Source organism: Trematomus bernacchii, unplaced genomic scaffold (assembly GCF_902827165.1).
Source record: "Trematomus bernacchii unplaced genomic scaffold, fTreBer1.1, whole genome shotgun sequence".
NCBI classification, from domain to species: Eukaryota; Metazoa; Chordata; class Actinopteri; order Perciformes; family Nototheniidae; genus Trematomus; species Trematomus bernacchii.
Window position 1 is genome coordinate 6,907,242 of NW_022987910.1, and position 20,361 is coordinate 6,927,602.

At 39.0% G+C, this 20,361-nt stretch overlaps 2 protein-coding genes across 2 annotated transcripts in view; one reads left to right on the forward strand and one right to left on the reverse strand.

Annotated features, from left to right (window-relative positions):
- The window catches only part of LOC117470227 (neprilysin-like), a 28,103-nt gene extending 19,752 nt beyond the window's left edge, over window positions 1–8,351 (forward strand). The window contains exons 14-23 of the mRNA XM_034114923.1: window positions 1,752–1,850; window positions 2,731–2,808; window positions 3,011–3,114; window positions 3,442–3,500; window positions 3,588–3,707; window positions 4,107–4,240; window positions 4,640–4,705; window positions 5,350–5,445; window positions 5,702–5,778; window positions 5,953–8,351. Coding sequence (XP_033970814.1) covers window positions 1,752–1,850; window positions 2,731–2,808; window positions 3,011–3,114; window positions 3,442–3,500; window positions 3,588–3,707; window positions 4,107–4,240; window positions 4,640–4,705; window positions 5,350–5,445; window positions 5,702–5,778; window positions 5,953–6,052 — 933 coding nt within the window. The 3' untranslated portion in view covers window positions 6,053–8,351. The remainder of the gene's footprint in view (window positions 1–1,751; window positions 1,851–2,730; window positions 2,809–3,010; window positions 3,115–3,441; window positions 3,501–3,587; window positions 3,708–4,106; window positions 4,241–4,639; window positions 4,706–5,349; window positions 5,446–5,701; window positions 5,779–5,952) is intronic.
- An 11,066-nt stretch (window positions 8,352–19,417) lies between these two features.
- Window positions 19,418–19,988, reverse strand: LOC117470299 (sarcoplasmic/endoplasmic reticulum calcium ATPase regulator DWORF-like). The gene is made up of 3 exons (XM_034115023.1): window positions 19,909–19,988; window positions 19,706–19,797; window positions 19,418–19,473 (listed from the first exon to the last, which is right to left on the reverse strand). The coding sequence occupies exons 1-3, from the start codon at window positions 19,919–19,921 to the stop codon at window positions 19,447–19,449; spliced, it is 132 nt and encodes a 43-aa protein (XP_033970914.1). The 5' UTR covers window positions 19,922–19,988; the 3' UTR covers window positions 19,418–19,446.
- Window positions 19,989–20,361: the final 373 nt, after the last annotated feature.

Genomic DNA, 20,361 nt, shown 5'->3' on the forward strand with positions numbered 1-20,361 from the left:
GAAATTTGATTCTTAGATTATTTTATGATTATGCTGTTCTCTTCAGCGACTTGACTCTATGCAAAACCTCATTATTTTGAGAGCGAGTGAATAGATCAAGTTGAAGAGCGGTGAATTGGTGCCCATAAATGGAAATCATTGCACTTTAAATGATTAATATGATACAGAAAGTTTAAATAGGCTTTCCATTTAATAGAAACCCAGCATGTAACACGTGTTAATACAGTATATCTTAAAATTGCACATGCAAACAGACATCTAAATATGATTCTAATGCATTGACACAAGACAAACTCATGTGCACACACACACACACACACGTTTCAAGGCTTCCAAATAGCTTCATCAGTATGGTCCCTGGAGTTTAGTTATTGGTAAACCACAGCATGCTGTCCGAGTGGTCATGGAGTGTATTAGTGAGGGATCGGCTGATGTGATGAGACGCTGGAATGCCTCTGTCAGCGCTCTGCGGTCTCAGAGCACAACTGTGGTTATAGAGATCTGCGAGCATGACCTTAGCTGTCACTGCAGTTTTTAAGTTTCCCCCCTTTACTGTTTAGATTTCATTCTTACTGCGTTTTGTTTTGTTTGTGTGTGGCCTATAACTATCCGATGACCACGGTACAGTACATGATTTGCACAGAATTATGTATGGTGGCGTCAGTCAGTCTGTCTCTATGAACAGTATTTAGGCGCATACTTGTAAATACTGTAACTCAAGAGTAATACTGTATGGAGACCAACTTGCACCACAGGTTCCCACTGAAAATGGAGATTTGGATGTTGATTTTGGAGCATCTTACTGTGAGAACGGTCATATAAAAACATCTGATTATTCTGAGACCTCCATCTTGAGACCTCTACAATGCCAATATTATATGTGTATACAATTGGTTAGTATTAGTTTTCTCACATGGTAATATTCGTTCTGTGTCACACATTATTTGCTTAACCCTTAGATGCACGAGTGACTGGACCTTACACTCTTCCATAAGTGGGTCAAAAAGGACCCGTATTAGAATAATGTGTTTTTATGCCATTTTTGTCATTTTGGTTAAGAAAAATCACTTGTATAATATTTAGTATTATATTTTGGTTCACACTAGAAATATTTTATATTACATTTTTCACTATTTATAATTTTAGACATTTTTTTACATTTTGAAAAAAAAGGTTTTCCCATAGGATTCCATAGAAAATGCATGCGGGTCATTTTTGACCCACTTATGGAAGCTTGGGGTAGTAATACAAAAACTACAATTTCTTAAAATGTAAATACAAAATTTGAATGGCATGATATCCAAAACATGTTTTTTGAGGAATAGCTGGAATATGAAATTATACAAAAAATGTAATTACAAAGATACTTCAAGAAAACCACCTTACCGGGTCAAAATGGACCCACTTATGCATCTAAGGGTTAATAAGAAAATAACTAATTTGTGTTAGATATTGTAAATATTAAGATCAATAACCTCTTCTTTAATTTGGAGTTAAAAAGCTCTTGATTTTTTTCAATCAAAAAGTCAATCCCAAACTACTAGATGCTTCTTTAAGTACATTTTAATATTAAAAGTTGTAAAGTGCTGAAAGGAAGTGGGAAGCATGCATTTGAGATACACTGTAGAACCTTTTAAGACGACAAGTAGTACAATTAAGTTGTAAACATGTACAATAGTTTATACGTTTGTCAAATATCTGTGACGTGTGTGTGTGTGTGTGTGTGTGTGTGTGTGTGTGTGTGCGATCAGATGGAGGAGATGATTAAAGACATTCGGGAAGTGTTCATTAGTAACCTCTATGACCTGACATGGATGGATGCGGAGACCAAGAAAGCAGCTGAGGAAAAGGTATTAACTGCTGGTTTCAAGTCTATATTTACCAATACAAATGTGAATAGCTCCACCAGAAGTCATACAGTACAGTCATAATGAGCAGAGAAAACACAATGCTGATTCTGGGACCCACAGAATGTTTTATTAACACACACACAGACATACAACCAAGAGAGAGGAGATAGAGATAGAGAGAGAGAGAGGAGAGAGAGAGAGAAAGAGAAGAGAGAGAGAAGAGAGAGAAGGAGAGAGAGAGGAGAGATTGAGAGGAGTAGAGGGAGAGAGGGAGAGGAGGAGAGAGAGAGAGAGGGAGAGAGGGAGAGGGAGAGAGAGGGAGAGAGAGAGAGAGAGAGAGAGGGAGAGAGAGAGAGAGAGAGAGGGAGAGGGAGAGAGAGAGAGAGAGAAGAGAGAGATGGGAGCGGGATGGAGAGGAGAGAGATGAGTAGAGTGAGAGAGAGAAGTAGAAGGAGAGTAGATATTGATATAGATATGATATGATATATATGAGTTAGAATATATTAGAGACTATATTATAGATATTATATTTATATATATATGTAGAGATATATAATTTATATTATATATAGTATTATATATAATATAGTATATAATATATTATAGATATATATATATATATATATTCAAATGAAGACAAAACAAAAATACATAAATAGACTGCACATGAGGTCATTTCATTTTGACAATAATGGCTTTGCAGGCAGGGGAAGACGCACATAACATTACTTTTTTAGAAGGATAAATTCCCTTCTGCTTGCTAAAAATGATTTAAGAAATGATTCAGTGTTTAATATGCTGATAACATGTGGCCCAAAGTTGCAGGGGTTTGTGACTAAGACTTAGTTTTCCCATTTCTTTCTCATCTACTTTTCTATAGGCCCGTGCTATTCGGGAACGGATTGGCTATTCTGACAACATCAGGGATGACGGATATCTTAACAATGAATACAAAGATGTAAGTGTCTGAAGAGTTGCCAATTTTAATGTTTTTTCTTTCTTTCTCGGAATAAGTGTAACCGAATACATTCATATCAGTGCTACGAAAACATCTCTGTAAATTCCTGCTTTTTCTGAGATTTTCTGGAGAATATGACTAAGTGTTGATAGCTCTCATCATGGCTAATCCTCCGGTTTCTTTGGCTGTGTGTTGGTGTTAGCTGAGCTACGGTGCAGAGGAGTACTTTGAAAACATCCTGCAGAACCTGGAGTATGTGCAGAAGAAACGCCTGCGGAAACTCAGAGTCAAAGTCAACAAAGAGGAGTAAGAGTTAACTGATGTAATTCTTGGGGCCTGATTAGAACATTGCTCTGCTAACAGGATTATTTCAATTGCATGGTAATTGAAAGTGACTAGTAATAAAAGATGTATTTGTGTGAGGTAAGACACACCATCTTGCATTTAGCACAGTGCATTCACATTCTCCCACACAAACTCCTACTCATACATACAGTTCAGCCTTTCACTGAGCACAACAGGAATGCTAATATTAGCTCTCTGTTAGGTTAATTTTAATACCTTTCATCAACTCTGAATCTTGCTGCACTACCGGGCTCATCTCTTTAATTTCACCCTCCTTTCCTTCTGCAGGTGGGTAACTGGAGCTGCCGTTGTCAACGCCTTCTACTCATCCAGCAAAAACCAAATAGGTATATGCACATGCAAACTTTCATCTGTGTAATCATTTTGTTAAGTATTCTAGGAAAAAACATTATTTTGCTTTTCTCTTTTGTTAGTTTTCCCTGCAGGAATCCTCCAGCCACCTTTCTTCAGCAAAGGCCAGGCTAAATCTCTCAACTATGGTGGCATCGGCATGGTGATTGGTCACGAGATCACTCATGGCTTTGATGACAATGGTATGAGTTTCCACACTGTTGCTCTCTATTTCCCCCAAAGGCAGTTTTGGCAGACAATACCATTCTGAGAGAAATATCTCCCCTTTTGTAACTGGTACCAATTCAGAAATGTAATTTCTTTGTGCGACAGATCATTTTTCTTTGAGTTCATATCCATTGGGTAATCTGAAGTTATGAGGTTCAGTGTCAGTATTGTTTGATACTGATACCCCCAACTGCAACCAACCCACACATAAGCAAATTAAAATGAAAATGTTTTTGGCATTACTTGCACCACTTCAGTGCTATCTCAGCTAACGAGAACATTTAAGTTTGGGCATAAAGAAGTGTTGCTGTTATTTGTGTCATATTTTTCTAATCCAGAAAGTCAACCATTCATGCATTTTGCTTATTTTTAAGGCCGTAATTATGATAAGGATGGTGACCTGAAGGACTGGTGGACACCTGACTCCACTCAGAAGTTCCTAGACCTGTCGAAGTGCATTGTCAATCAGTATGGCAACTTCTCCTGGGACCTGGCCAATGGACTTCATGTATGTCCTGGTAGACTCTATCTCTTGCTTGGCTTTCTCCTCAAGTTTTTATATCAGTAAAACTTTTTAAGTATTATCCCAAACCTCAATCTTTGTCTTATTTATTTGCTTTCCTGATACCTTTGTCAGATTATCCATTTTCATCTTTTCCCCAGTTTTGCAAGCTATAGTCCTCTCTCCTCCAGGTGCCTTTTTAATATGTAGTGTTGACATATCCACCCCCTTCCCTTTGTCCGCTTGCTTTGCACAATGCTTCTTTTATCCCCTGGGACAAAGATGTCTTGTATTATCAAAAAAGTGATAGCTGTGAATTGCTGAAATACATCGGAAAAATCAATATCACCCTCTGTCCTTCTCCCTTCCATCCTTTTGTTTTCTGTCCTTATGACCCATTTCTAGTTAAATGGTAACAACACCCTCGGGGAGAACATCGCTGACAATGGAGGGATACGGCAGGCATATCAGGTAATGAGCTTGAAAACAAATGAAGAAACTCAGTTTAATGGCCCTAGTTTAAAGATGATCGAGGATGGGATTCAGTATGCAGCTTTGTATGTTGTCTGCTTGCCAACATTAATAGATGTGTCATTCTGCCAAGTCACTGACAGGCTCATTAGCTAATGTAAATACAACAATGAAGGATATGATATTGCTGCTGATTTTCTCAGTTTTACTAGAGGTGAACGGAGAAAGGATATTCACAGATTTGATTTCAAGAGATAATTATGTATTCTTAATTTAGGTCAACTGCAATGTCATGTTGTTTCGTTTATAATTGCATGAACTCTATCCATTGCATTGCTCCTTTGAGCCAAAGTATAGATTTTATGTTATTGATTAGTAAACCGGTCTCAAACAGACAACATGCCTGTATAATTATTGATGTTTCTTGCTCTGCAGGATATCTGACATGTGTTTATGGTTAAATGAATTAGCCCAGCATGTGAAACTACTGTGTAATTATACCTTTTGATGAGGATAATAACAACCAAATCTGTCATCATTTACAATTGAAACAACAGGATGAAAAGCTTTTTCAAAACAGTTGTACTATTCTTTCGACTAACAGTTGGTAAAATAAGATAAGAACATTTGTTTCAATACTGCAGGCCTATAAGAACTACGTGAAGGAGCATGGAGAGGAGCCATCACTGCCTGGCATTAGCCTTTCCCACGATCAACTCTTCTTCTTAAACTTTGCTCAGGTAATCCTGATTATTGATTGATGGATCTTTGGATGATTGAGTACATTAAATACATGATAAACAGATGGATTGATGGATGTATGAGGGATCGATATATGGTTGGATTGATTGGCTTATGGATATGATGAATTGATGGTATCAGTTATTGATGGATGATGAAATGTATAATTGAGGTGATGGATGAATGGATAGATACATAAATTGATAAGAAATGATAATGGTCAAATACATTGCATCCTAATCTCTGTCTTTTCAGGTGTGGTGTGGAACGCACCGACCGGAACAAGCTGTTAATTCTATTAAAGTAAATGTACACAGTCCAGGGAAATTCAGGTAAAGTAAAACAAAATGTTTTCCTTTACATCAATCCGCCATGTATGATGGAGGGGATTACATAAATGACAATGGTAACAGTTGATAAAACCTTGATAAATATTCATGCTGTGTGAATTATAATGTCAAGTAACCTTCTAATACAGCATCTTTTACCCTCTGTATGTGTTACAGGGTACTGGGCTCTCTTCAGAATTTCCCCGAATTTGCCAAAGCATTCAAATGCAACAAGAACAGCTACATGGTCCCGGACAACATCTGCCGTGTGTGGTGATCCCTTAACCTCTAGGATGGGGACTGTTCTGACGTGGGTAGATCCTGTCCCGCTGCAGTACCTCTCCCTCTGACTGTGGGACTTGTGTGGGGCTACAGGGAAGTGAAAGCTCCCCTTAGCTCTTTACTGGATGGACCAGGGCTGGTGGACTGACACTGCAGTATGCACTTCCTCTGAGGAAAGCAGTGGACTGTACCTTCACGGACAGACGGAGCACTGTCTCTCTGACTCTGATACTGTAGTTCATTCAATCAGCCTGATTATTCTGCTACTCACTGGATACAATCACTCATTGTGTTTTTTGTTTGTTTTTTCTCTCTGGATTTTCATCTTCTTTTACTCATTGTTTTGAGTCTGCCAAAGTGTGTGGGTGTGTGGGGGTGTGTGTGTGTGTGTGTGTATTTGTGTGTGTGTTTCAGTCAAAATACTGTACTTGTGTGTGTGTTTCAGTCAAAATACTGTACAAGTAGTTGTAAAGAGAGGGGTAGGCTGACAAAAGTGCTCATATCCACTAGCATATGAATACATCAGCCACCCACTCGCACATACACATGTAACAGGGCTGAACCTCTGTGCTCCTTGTGGGACTGAGCTGTATGCCTCTCTTGAAACCTCAGCTGGTTTCAGCCTTCATCTACACGCTGATACAGTATACAATGTATTTGTAATGTACTCTTTGTTTATAAGAACAACTAGATTAGGTAAATTATTAAATCAGAGTTTATTTTGCTGAATAGACCAATACCTATGTCATTGTAATCACATATTACACAACACTGTTCTATATTTGAGGATAATGACTTAACTGTGGTTGACAGATGGCTGCTGTTCATTAGCAGTATGTCAAATAAACCAAAATTAAATGTTTGCCTTTAAGATGACAGCTGTTCATGAATCATTAGGCAGACAAATTACAGTCAGCAGACCCTTTTATACACTCACTGATCCTCCTGTGTGTTTCTGCGTGGATTACTGTCTCTTTGAGGTTTTTTAAGTCATTATGATTACTGCCTACTGTTTGTCACGCAAATTGGTATGTCTGACGTGTTCTGTTTTGCTGCTGTGTTTCAGCGTGTGTATGTGTATTTGCAGAAAAACTAAAGATTAGAACATTTTCCATAAAGAAATGTGTTTGACCTTACCACAAATACACTTTTCTTGCTGATTGCAAAGTCACTTACTATTGTCGTGTGACTTTGCTACAGACAGGAGCTGATTAGCTTAGCGGGGCATAACAACCGCAAACTGCCTGCCTGACCAGCAATATCATTTAAGCTCATTATTAACCATGTTAGTATTATCAGTACAAGTAGCAAGTGTGGAAAGCAATAGGTTGTGGTTTTGTATGGCAGTATGTACCAGACTGTTTCTTGGTTGGAGGTAGCATTTCCTTGAGTTTAAGCCAGCTGCCTGGAAACCTAATGGTGATGACAAGATTACACGACTTGAATTCTTTCTCCTTTGTTATTGATTGAAAAAAAAAATGCAATTTTAATTGGTTAAATTGTGCTCGTAGGCATATTCTTTGTTTGGACTGGACTCAGACTAGCTGCTAAGCTTACCACTACCTGACTGTAGCTTTACATATAGCAAACTGATGAGTGGTATCAATATTCTCAACTAACTTTTGGTAAAAAAGAGGAGTAGTTTATTTGACAAAATATGAAACTATTTAAAAAACGTGTAGCAACTTTTAGAGCTGATCATGGTTAATCACATTATGTGCCCCACATGTTCCATCTTTATATAATTATATTTTTAAACATTGAGGAGTCAATTTAAAGATGATGATATAACACAGCTTTCAAAGGAATGATCTAATTCAAACAGCGGGCCAAGTCTTTGCTGAAACCTAATGAGCTCTTCAACAGTCGATGCATTTTTTTGAAGAAGGTTGTATCATTGGATTGAATAGTATTCATGATTGCGTAAGGCTTTATTTTCTACATTGAAGTGTAACCAAGGCTCTATCTAGCACAAGGTTTAATTGACCCCTTTTATAGACGTGAATGATGTGCCATGATCATGGGCCATTTGTATAGAAACTGTAACAGTCCTTGTCCAGCCTTTATACGTGTTGGTTTCCTTTGTTTCGTCCTTTTCATTGATTGTGCAAGCTCTCTGTGTCTCTCAGTCCCTAATGCTTTCTTTCTGCCTCTATATCTCCCTCTCTATCACACTCCACATGTAGAAATACAGATATACCTCAGTTGCCTGTATTTAGATACTTTATAATAATGAATGATAATCACCTTGGGGAGCATTTTTTTTCTTTCAGAATAAATCTATAAATTACTTGCTAAGCCTGCAGGTGAACGTTTGTTTATGTGTGTATGTATTGTTTTACCATCTGAATCAGGCTTCTATGTGGAAGCAAGCTCTTAAATCTTATATAAAGAACTTTTTACATTACATCTTAACTGTTAAGCCCTGAGCCTGTTTTTCAGGTCTCAGGCTCGAAAATGACATTCCCAGAACAAATGACCATATCTTCCCTTCTAAAAGAGTTAAATTAATAATCTTTTTTCTCAAAGTAATGATAAACCTGTGAGTTGGATGTAGAAAAGTCAAAATCAATATAGATGTTTTTTATTTTAAAGAAAATTCAGATTTTACATAGTAAAAAACTGTAAATTATAGTGTCTGTCCAAAAATTATTTTTTACTTATAGTGAAAACCACCCTTGGATGATGGGTTAGTAGACTAAAAGCTTTAGGAATCCAAAGTACAACATAATAAGTACCCTGTATCAAGATTGATGCAAAACAAGTGACATTTGACCTTTTTAGAGAGATTTAGCAAAAAGAAACCACTTCTGGGGTCATTTGGGTGGATTTTCCATATCTCTGGCCCCCCTTGCTCGATTTTGATGGTTGACACCTCTTTCTGACCGTTAGAGCCAATAGAATCGAAGGGGGAGTCCCCCACACACACGTTGTGAAGAGAAAAGGTGAAGGCTTCGCGCATGTAATTTTCCATCAGAGTGAACCTATCTCTAGCTTTGACATCTGGAAACGGAAAAGCAGTGTTAATGCTTATGGATTATCAGAAATCATTTCAAAGGGACACAGACACATTAGATTAACCTATGGATTAACTTCAGCAGCGTTTTTATCGTTTTAATGCCATTGAAGACCTCTTTGGAGAGACTACAGAGCCAAGGTAAAAATGTTAGCATTTTTAGCTACCTAGCGTCACCTGTTTTGATGTCCGTTTTTGCTTATAACGTCGCAAATACGTATAATTCAGTGGTAATGTCAGTGTCAATCGATTCTGTGTCACCTCACGATGTGAAACGATGTGTTGGATGTGGTGAAAAGATAAATAATAAGGTTTTGTGAGTGATTTTCGGTGCAGTAAGGTGTTAGCATTTTTCGCTCGTTGCTAATTCAGAGGCTCAGTATTAGCATTGTGGGTTTTCTTTTGAAAAATAAATAAAAATGATCAGTTAGATGAGTTTCTTCCCGTTACATGGATATAAAACATTCATAGTTTTATTAAATGAACATGCCCTCAGACACTGTTTCCTGCAAGATGTTGCGGCAGTGCCCCGGTACCGGGGTCTCTCGGGCTTAACAGGTGTTGTGTTGTTAAGGGAGACTCAAAATGAGAAACCTTTTTTAAGACTTAAATTATGCATAGCACAACTACGGAGCCCTGGAGGGTTCATAGAGAGAAGAAATAAATAAAACGAGGCCACGTTTTATTAATTTGTGCGCACGAGATGTAATTCGTGGCCTCAATTTAAATAAAACGAGGCCACGTTTTATTAATTTGTGCGCAGGAGATGTAATTCGTGCGTACGAGATGTCATTCATGGCCTTAATTTAAATAAATCGAGGCTACACTTTATTAATTAGAGCGCACAATATACTTTTTCGTGCGCACGAGATACTTTTTTGTGCGCATGAGATACTTTCTCGTTCGCACGAAAAAGTTACCGGTGCGCCAAGTAGGAAGTGGAGCGCACAGGAGACAACCGTTTCATTGCAGACTGTTATGTTTATGTGGGGAAATGGCAGTGCATACATTATTTGAGATATATTTCAAACTCGGACTTCATTTTAGGGACATTTCGGCCAGAAGTGTAGAGCTATTTTTTTAAGCACCGGATTCGCAAAACAGGAGAGTCTGTGAACCAGTCTGCCTTGATCTATGAATAGTGTGGCGAAGTCTCTCCCCTTCCGGTGGACCTCCATGGGACCTTATTTCGGAAAAATTATGTATTGAAGTCAATGGAGAGAGAAAGATTATCTTTCGATCCCGTTTGAATTGTGCCACGAATTACACATATGATGTTTGTCAATTTAAAAGATAATTTTGCAAGTCAAAAAAATATATATATGTCGTAAAACTGTGAAGTAACACATTTGTTTGTGTGAAACGCTCAATGAACTACATCTCCGGTCTCGCACAATAACACACGTCACCAAGATGGCCATCACTGCTGTCTTGTCAAAAAAAGGATTGACTACCCTCACTATGAATGTCGTGCAAAGCTGCCTGCCTTCCTTTGATTCTCTCTGAACTGCCTGGTCTTTTTAATGTTTAATGTCAACCATTTGTGCAGATAGCATGAAGTGCAAAAGATCGCCGATGCTAATGTAGCGTTAGCGTTAGCCTTTCTCCCCTGGGCTTAAATTGTGTATTATAGAATGATCACACCGGTGTGACAGTACTCTTCAAAGGGTTCACGAAATATGACTACTACTCTTACTGTTTAACATTTTGGGTTACTTAATGTTACTTTATGTTAAGGCTAATAAAAATGACAAGGCTGTAATGCTAACTAACATGCTAGCTACAGTACTAGCTATGTAGCTAACTTGATCAAGCCACACCTGGTCCTTTCATCAGACGGGAAGCGAAAGAACGAGCAAGACCCATTGCTGGTATGATAACAACCTGGTACTAAGCACACAGGCATCTTGTTAAAGTTATCTTATCTTAGCCAGCGCCATATAGATAGATTCTATCTATATGGCGCTGATCTTAGCTATCTCTTAGTGGATGAAAACAATTGTGACATCACTTACCTAAGACTACAAAATCTGGGATTTGTAGTCTTTCTAGTTGCGTATTTTTCATAGTCTTATATTTCAACAGTTTTACGACAAACTGTGACTTTTTTGACATGGAAATGATTTTTTAAGATTGACAAACATCATATGTGTAATTCATGGCACAATTCAAACGGGATCGAAAGATACGTTTTCTCTCCCCATTGACTTCAATGCATAATTTTTCCGAAATAAGGTCCCATGGACCGGAAGTAGATGGGCGTGACTTCGCCACTCTATTCATGTCCGTGACTCTCACAGTATCTGCTATCAGAGAGCTGTGTCTTTTACGCAGCGCCTTCACTGTGTTTACCTTCATTAGAACAGCTGAATAGAGATCGAGGCTGCTACGTTTTAGCCACACACACACACGCACACACACATGCACACGCGCACACACACATGCACACGCACACGCTCACACACACACACACACACACACACACACACACACACACACACACACACTTCTACACACATCGAACTGCCCGATTATTCCCCCTATTACTCGTTTTATCAATGTCCGGTCACCAGGGCGCATGATGTGTAAATAAACCAATTTGTGTTCTGTGAAACTGAAAAGGATATGACATTGTTTTTGTTACTTTCGTTGCAGTTGTATATGTCTTAAATGTAATTTAGATTAACTTCCTGGTTTATTTAGATGCTTTTATTTTGAAGGAGATTTTACGCTGTTGACAGGAAGTTGTTGTTGCTATGGAAAAGTGAAATGCTACATGATGTGTGTGTGTGTTTGTGCTCTGCTCAGCTCAGCTCTGTGTGGGTGTGTGTGTTCGGTGTATGTGTGTGTCCGACACCGACATTTGTTTTCAAATTACCATGAACAGTAATTTACACACATGTGTATTCAGGGCCGTCCCTCCCTACAGGAAGATCACGCAGACTGCGCGGGGCCTCACCTCGCGGAGGGGGCCTCATCTTGCGGAGGGGGCCTCATCTTGCGGAGGGAGCCTCAACTGTGCCGCAAATGCGGCGCACATATGCGTTTCTGCGGCGCAATTAGTGTGGCGCGGCACGATTTTGCCACTGCGAGGCTCCAGTAGCACCCCGTCGATACTCGCGAAACAGAGGGACTCATCATTTAACTTTGCGTGGGGCCTCAAATTGGCCAGGGACGGCCCTGTGTGTATTCCCAAGTGAAAGAAGTTTGTTTAATCTTAATCTCGATGTAGGCTAGTGCTAAATGCTGTCGGAGTGCTCCGGAACAAACACCACTATCATAATATCTTCTGAAAACAAATGCACACACACACACACCAGAGTTCCCGTTAGCCGGTAATTACCGGACAATGACCGGTAAAATATGCTGAAGTCCGGCAAATCTAAATCTCTCCGGTCAAAATGTCCGGTCAAAATAATTTTCCCTTAGCGCAATACCGCATCAGTTGCGCCACTTATGTGACAGACAAGAATAGTATGTGACAGACAAAAGAGTATGTGACAGACAAAAATTGTCAATTCTAATGTCTAACACTTAATGTGGAGAAAGAGATGTCCTGTATGGGTTGATTGTGCGTTGATCTGTTGGTAATGCCTCGGGGTTCCGGTGGGCATGTAAACAAATGCATAATGCTGCGCTATACTTTGTGGCCTCATCCGGTTGCATAGCGACGCTTATTGTTTAGGTGTCTTTTAACAAGCAGGTAGTCATATCATTAGCTAGAACTAGCTAGATCTGATCGATATGGACATAAATGCGAGTAAAGTCTAATCTGACAGGAGAGAGAGATCGGCTGCTGCTGACGAGTCGACACGCAGCTCTGCATGATCCCCTGCAGCGGCGAGCAGAGCAAAACACACTTCAGGTTAGAAAATCACACGTAGCTATTTTAATTACCTCTCAAACTACCTAAACTAGTTATAGATATGTTTAGTTTTACTGTCGGGTCACTCATTACTGGATCCGCGAGCTGCATGATACTGACGGGCTGTCAGGAGAAGGAGAGAGCGCTCCGTTTATTATTCCCGCGTTTTTGTAAATTACTGTACACTTTTGAATAATGTAGTTAATCTACTATAATTAGTTTGTTTAATGTCGAATCATATCAATTTGTTTTAAAGCTCAATAAATAACAAAGAAGACCTTTAACCGGCACTTATCTAATTTTGTCCGGAAGATTTCAACTTTAACGGACATGTTGACCGGCAAAAAAATATTCTAACGGGAACTCTGACACACACACACACACACACACACACACACACACACACACACACACACACACACACACACACACACACACACACACACACACACACACACACAATATGGCGTAGTAATCGGGCAGTTCGATGTGTCTAACCATTTTTTCTGGACTTTAGAGATTTTACATAGAAATCTTGCATTATTCCTCTATATATCGAAGCAGACATTATGCAGCCTAGAGTACTGTCTATATAGTGAAATAATTAGTTTAATTCATACAGTATTAAATGTCTTTAGGGTAGCATTAGGAATATAGAGACAGCTTTATCTTTTTATTTCCACAGAGACAGAGAAATGCGGCAGCATTAGGCTAAACAATTAGACCTATAAACATAGGGATAATGCCCTACGTACTGTAAGTCAAAGGCTAGATAGAAACAATTAATGTTTAAATTCTTTATAGCTTCCCCCATGCTGCCTTTGGTAATTATACCCCATGTTGCAATTACCAAGCACATTTCCTGCACAGGGAAGGCTCGTACCCACGCTGAAACTGGAGAGGCCGTCAAAGATGTACAGGGAATAAAAAAAAAACATTTCAAGGAGTTCAGGTGTAAAAGAGAGAGCCAAAGAGGATTCTAACATACAGGATGTACAGTTTAAGGTAAGAGCACCAGAAATATAGCCAAACATTGGAGCCAAGTGTTACAAATATCTAGAGGAATGGTGAAATGTAACAAGAGCCAGAAACAAAACATTTAGTTTTTAACACATTTATTTACTTTAGTGCAAATGCACATGAGGGAATTTGGGAAGTTCATGATCTTTTTTTTATGGAATTCTTCATAAAAAAGAAAAACCAAACAACTCAAATGAGAATGTACTACCTCTGATTGGAGGAGCAGACCAACATCATTGTGTGGGATTTACTCCCAAAAAATGTCATGATGACCCAAGTGACCAATATGGCAGACTCAACTATGATGGCTTTAATCAACGACTTTTGGTGACTTATTGTTCATACTTCATCATGTACAATAAATATAGAAACAAGCCTGTGTGGTGAGGTGACTCTCTGAAACTCATTGGAGTATTAATGTCAGCTGAATATCAGTTGCAATACCTTATTTACATCCTGGCTTCCCCTTTAGCTCTCAGTGGCTGGTAGCACTTAGAAGTCTAAAGGTTCACACCACCCACTTTCAACGTGCTCTCACCCTCCCTGTCATTAGCAGCTAAGCTCACAGCTAACATTACGACACCTCAGCATGTTCCTGGGAGTGTTTTGCACGTTGCTCACCATAAACGTCTGAGATTTTAACCCGGAGTAACACAGCATGAGGGATGTTTGAAACTTTAAACAAAATAAGAATAAGCAAATTACTTGATTGATAACATACAAAAAAAACAAAAAACAAACAGTATCTGTCATTGGAAAAAAAAACATAATTAACACCTTTGCATTTGCAAATCTTTGATATTGGAGATTGTTTTTATAATGTCGACCTACTTTTAGTTTTTGCTGTCAATAAAAAACTTCTGCTCTCCTTAGTTGCACTCTGGTCATAAAACGACTCAGCTTTCCTGCATTTGCCCTTTGAGCGACCCAACAGTGGGTCCAGTGGTATGTGTGTGTGTGGGGGCAGGCAGCCTCTGGAATGCTTGTGTGTGTGTGTGTGTGTGTGTGTGTGTGTGTGTGTGTGTGTGTGTGTGTGTGTGTGTGTGTGTGTGTGTGTGTGTGTGTGTGTGTGTGTGTGTGTGTGTGTGTGTGTGTGTGTGTGTGTGTGTGTGTGTGTGTGTGTGTGTGTGTGTGTGTGTGTGTGTGTGTGTGTGTGTGTGTGTGTGTGTGTGTGTGTGTGTGTGTGTGTGTGTGTGTGTGTGTGAGCTTGGGGCAGTATGTGGTCTCTGATGTGTCTGAAGGGAAGCACACCGCAATTATAAGATATGTGTGCAGATGCGCTACATGTACACCTTAAAGAACACATGCACTAAAGTCCCCATGTGCTTACCGTTTACATACACGTGCAAATTATTTATTAGGATCATAACATAAGTAATACATTGTTTCAGGTAGACAATTAGAGAGAGCACTGTGCCATTGCACACTTGATTGAAAAGGACCTCTTATTGTGAAGTGCAATCAAATTGTGCTCTCACTGTTAAAAGGCCAATGATAACTCTGCATTCTGATTTCGAAGAGGCAGAATTATTCTGTAAACGTTTTTAATTATCAAGGCTTTAATGCCAATACTTTTTCAGGCAGTGGCATAAAACATTTATGATTCGGTTCTTTGATTATTTGAAAGTATCACTAGTTTTGTAGCTTTGCATTTTTGACTTGTGTTAAGGGTTTATGTTTGAAATAATGTAATAGTTCATGACTATTGATGAACCCTTGAAAATGTATAAACTCCAAGTTTTACATCATGTATCCAAGAAAGCATACCCTCTTTGAGTAGTATATTATGTTCTCAATGTAAAACAGTGACATCCTGTGGTTGCTAAAAATACCGATGCTGTTCAGCTGACTTAAGTAATTCAAAGGTTGCATAACAAATAAAGCCATGAATGCATACAATATTTGATATATTTGTAGCAAATATATAACATCTATATATTTCTCCATTGAATCTAATTTCTTCTTCAGATTAAGCTCCATGTTGGCTTTCTCTCACACCCTTTAACACACATGTACTGACAGCTCACTGACCACATATATCATTTGACAATCTGGAGAAAGCCATTCATGCTTTATTCTAATTCATGCTCTCCTCACGTTTCGACCAGGCTACAGCAGTGCACTTACCTTTCCCTTTTGAACCTGATCCCCCACAGAAGGGAGCATTTATCTCTCCAAAGCCTTAAAGAAAGCTTTTATCTATGTTATAGTTGTTTTACGAGCAAATAGCTTTAATGAATCAAAATAGTTTTCAAGAAATGCAATCTTTATCGAGGCTATTGTATTACTACTGTACAGTGACTGCCACCATTAAAGTAACCATTGATCATCTGTTAGCAGGAGACAGGTGAAATATCGGTTTCATTACTTTCACATCTTAGTGCAGTCAGTGACACTCTAACCTATGCAATTCTTATTAACTGCTTCAAATTCAGGACTGGCTTGAAGGTCACCGAACGTAATTGGTTCAGCTGATACAACAAACTTTCTGTCACAAGGGGGGAATACTACTTCTTCGTTAAGAGGCGGTACTATTATAGTATATTGCATATTGCTTTCCATTGTGATGCCTTGTTAGTCCATGAACACATTACTTACATTACAGTGAAATCTTGCATCATAACACACTGATGAATCACAGATACAGGTGGTCTCAGAACGGATTCACTGAACTATGATCTGGTTTGTTTTTCTAGTTTGAAATATATTTTTGGTTGCTTTAAACTTACAGACCAATTACAGGAGGATGTCTACCTCCATATTATGAAAGTACCACAGATCCTTTGGCGAACTCAGTGTTCAGGGAGAGAGAGGGAGAGAGAGAGAGGGGAGAGAGGGAGAGATGGAGAGAGGGAGAGAGAGGGAGAGAGGGAGATAGAGAGAGAGAGAGAGAGGGAGAGAGGGAGAGAGGATATGCTGCAGAAAGGTGTTGGCAGAGAGGCAATTATCAGTGAAGTTGGTGTTAAAGGTGGTAGTTAAGGTACTGTGTAGGTTTCAGTTTGTCTCTTAAGCTGCACTCACACTACACTGCTTACCAAGAGGCTGGTGCTAATTTTGGGGTGAAGACAGCTATTTAGCTTCTTTTCCATGGTTTCATCCCCTGCTTGTGCAAATTCGAACAGCTGGTATCTAAGCAAGGATTGCGATTTGAATAAAGGGGCAAACAATGTAAAAGTATAAATTATTTGACCTTTGTGAGTGAGCTCTGGCCATTTTGAGCAGTGAAAAATGCCAAGGGTAGAGCTAACCCCTAGTTGAGCGGCACAGACTTTGAGGAACAAACTGCATAACGATTGCAGAGCGGTTTTACTGCTGATCAAGTGAAGGCAGCTTCAACATTGGAGAAGTAAGCAAAAGTATACTTCATTTTAATAATTATCTAATTGTAGAACAGACAATTGTAGGCAACTCATTTAAAGTATATGCATTAACACTGGATTAAAACGTTGCTAAATCTAGCAGCAAAGTTCCTTTAGGCCCTCCATCCAAACGTAACCCAAAGCTGTCAAGCTAGCAACTTGTAGAAGACTCCGGTGATTAGCAATGAGTGCACAGGCAGAGTGCGCGCAGGTAGAAAGGCAGGTTGCCAGTGCAATCATTTCATTCGGGTTTAAAAATAATATTAGACAGGGCATTTGCTCTTTTTAAAGAGAGAAATGCAATCTTTTTTTTTTCATCTAGCTTGTAATGCCTTTTGTGCTTATTGACATCTGGACTGCTTGAAATGTTTCCATCAAATTCTAGACACTTACACAACAAATCACATTACTCAATTTCTGACTTTTTATATTTGGATTTATTTTAGGGTTTTATTTTGTATTAGTAACTGCAGTTTGATCTGGTCTTAAGCTGCAGTTATAACACATTTAAGAAATCCCTATGATTTCCCTATCACATGAAGGTTTTTTTGTGGTCCCAAGACCGAGGGAGACCTGGCTTTTCACTAAACACCCCTGGTCTGTAGCCTTTGGGTCATAACCACATGTTTTCCATTCAATCATTCTGTTATGCAAGCAGTCTAGCAATTAACATACAATCTTAATAGTACTGTAAACCCACAGAGTTAATGTACAACACCTGGAAGACATCTTATTAGTCAGCACTCTGTGGTGTACCTGCATATTGCTCTATACAGAGGTCATTCTAAATATAGACTGAGCGTGCAATAGTCTGGAGATGTGTACGTCTCGACGAGTGCAAGTGAGCGGTATTGGGTATACAAATTGGGTCTTTTAATGGCCTAAACACATACTTTTTCTACCAGTTAAAATGTAACATTTAGGAATGATAATGCAATATTGTACATGTTCAATTGAAGCTTCATTCTGCCTGACTCTCACTAATGTGTCTGAGTTGGATTGATTGCCTTCATGTGTTGCATGTGTTTGTTGTCTTACATGTGTTTCTACTAACCATATTGAACTTCTGTGGTAGAGAAAGTTTCCATCTAAACCTCATTACAGTGATGTTTGCATCTGGAGCACATGAGACCAAGGAAACAAGATGATTTTGCGTGTGCAGTGTTATAAGGCTTAAACCTTCTGCTTACTGGAAAGTGGAAGTGGCACAACCTGCACTAAGGACCAGACAATCTAATTCCCTGTTATTAAAGGCAGTCTTGAAAATGCTCTTTAAGGCTGACCGTGCTACTATGACATGGAAGCTTTGTTGTAATGGCAAGTTATGAGCCGACATGTCAGGCATATTAGTTGTAGCTGAAATCGAAATATTCTGCTTTAATCTTAAATTCCCTAATGTGTCAAAAGTAAAACAATTCATCAAGTGTTTACCCTACAAAAATCAAATTATGAACACAAAGTCCCTTTTGGCTGTCTCTGCTCATGACAATTAAAAGTGATTCAGAAGATGTAGCTCCCCACCCGATTTTCTTTCCATTGTTTTAATCATCACGTCCTATGAGAGTGTGGCACTCATCAGGATAAAAAAGATGCGTGGTGACCATGGCAACCAAATTGACATTCCTAACACTTAGTATGTTTAATGGACAGCAGTGTGACTTGAATACACAGAGGACAGAAATATGCAGAAACTCTCAGGTATATTCATCTCTCAAATGACTACTCCTTTGTAACAAAACACAGTCAGTTTTACTTTATCTCTCAAAGGCTCTTCTGAATCAAGTGTAGCAGCCTGAATAGAAATGTAATGTATTACATCTGACACTGTTGACACTGTGCTCTCATTGGGACTTCTATTTGAGTTAATTGTTAATGGATTTCAATATGTAATCCCTAAAAGAGTTAAACAACATTATGTGATGTATTAAATCGAAGAGGATAAAACCACAATACATATCTTTATTTGATTACGTTTTCATGTCAAAATAAAGGTTGCCACAGATATCCGAGTCCATCATTCATTCTATTCCAGCACGTTAACAAGAAGGTTACAGAATGTAATAGAAACATAATTTTGTATAAGATAAATCATCTTTTGACCCTGCATTAAAGGAGTTTCTGTGATGAATTTAATGTCTTCCCCGTGCACCTGTTTTCTGCCAAAGAAAGAAAATCAAAATCCATTAGTAGAGCAAACAAACAGCTGTCTTTATATTTTTAAATAACATTAGTTTAATTATGCTTGCATGCGTGAATATACTAACATGCTGATGTATAATTAAGAATATGGTTAGGGTTAGGGTTGGGTTAGGACTCACCTAGTGTTTTGTTCAAAAGCTTAAACATGTATTTACAAGCAAATTATACTTTATTGGTAAAGTCACGTACCCAAGCAAAAATGAAGACAAAGTAGACAACGGCTGTGCAGCCAACAATCCATCCCACTATCAGCAGAACAGGGAAGAGTTTGTGGGACGAAGCTGAGAGACAAATATAAAAGAAACAATTAAAACGTGTTGTGGAAAGATTTGCTGAATTAAACTCAGGATCATGTTTTGCTTGAATTGGTGGTTGGAATGTGGGTTTCTTACCTCTCTTGGACATGGCACCTCTCTCTTCTATAATCTTTTTGTTGTGATGGGTGCACCGCCAGGCTCCGTGCTGTGAAGGCTTGACACTGGCATCCGGCAGGGAAGGGTGGAACAAATCTTGGGGATTTAAATCCATCCTTAGCCCTTCATCGGTCACATCTGACTCTAGCCTATGCCCCTCTCAACATTAACGAAACACATTATGATAATCCCAGGAACGTACGGTTTTCCCTTATCTTTTGGAGGTGATGCCACTCTCGTCATATTCTTCTCTCAGTGGACCTGGTCTCATCTGTGCAAGGCCCTGTGCCTTTCTCCCTGTATTCCCCTGGAGGAGCTTCTGCAGCTGGGGCCGGCAAATTCTGTCTCCCAAGGGTAAAGTGGGTCTTCATCAGTTAGCTCAATAAAGTGAGGAACAAACAAAGAGGCTGGAAAGGTTGAGACATGGCAACA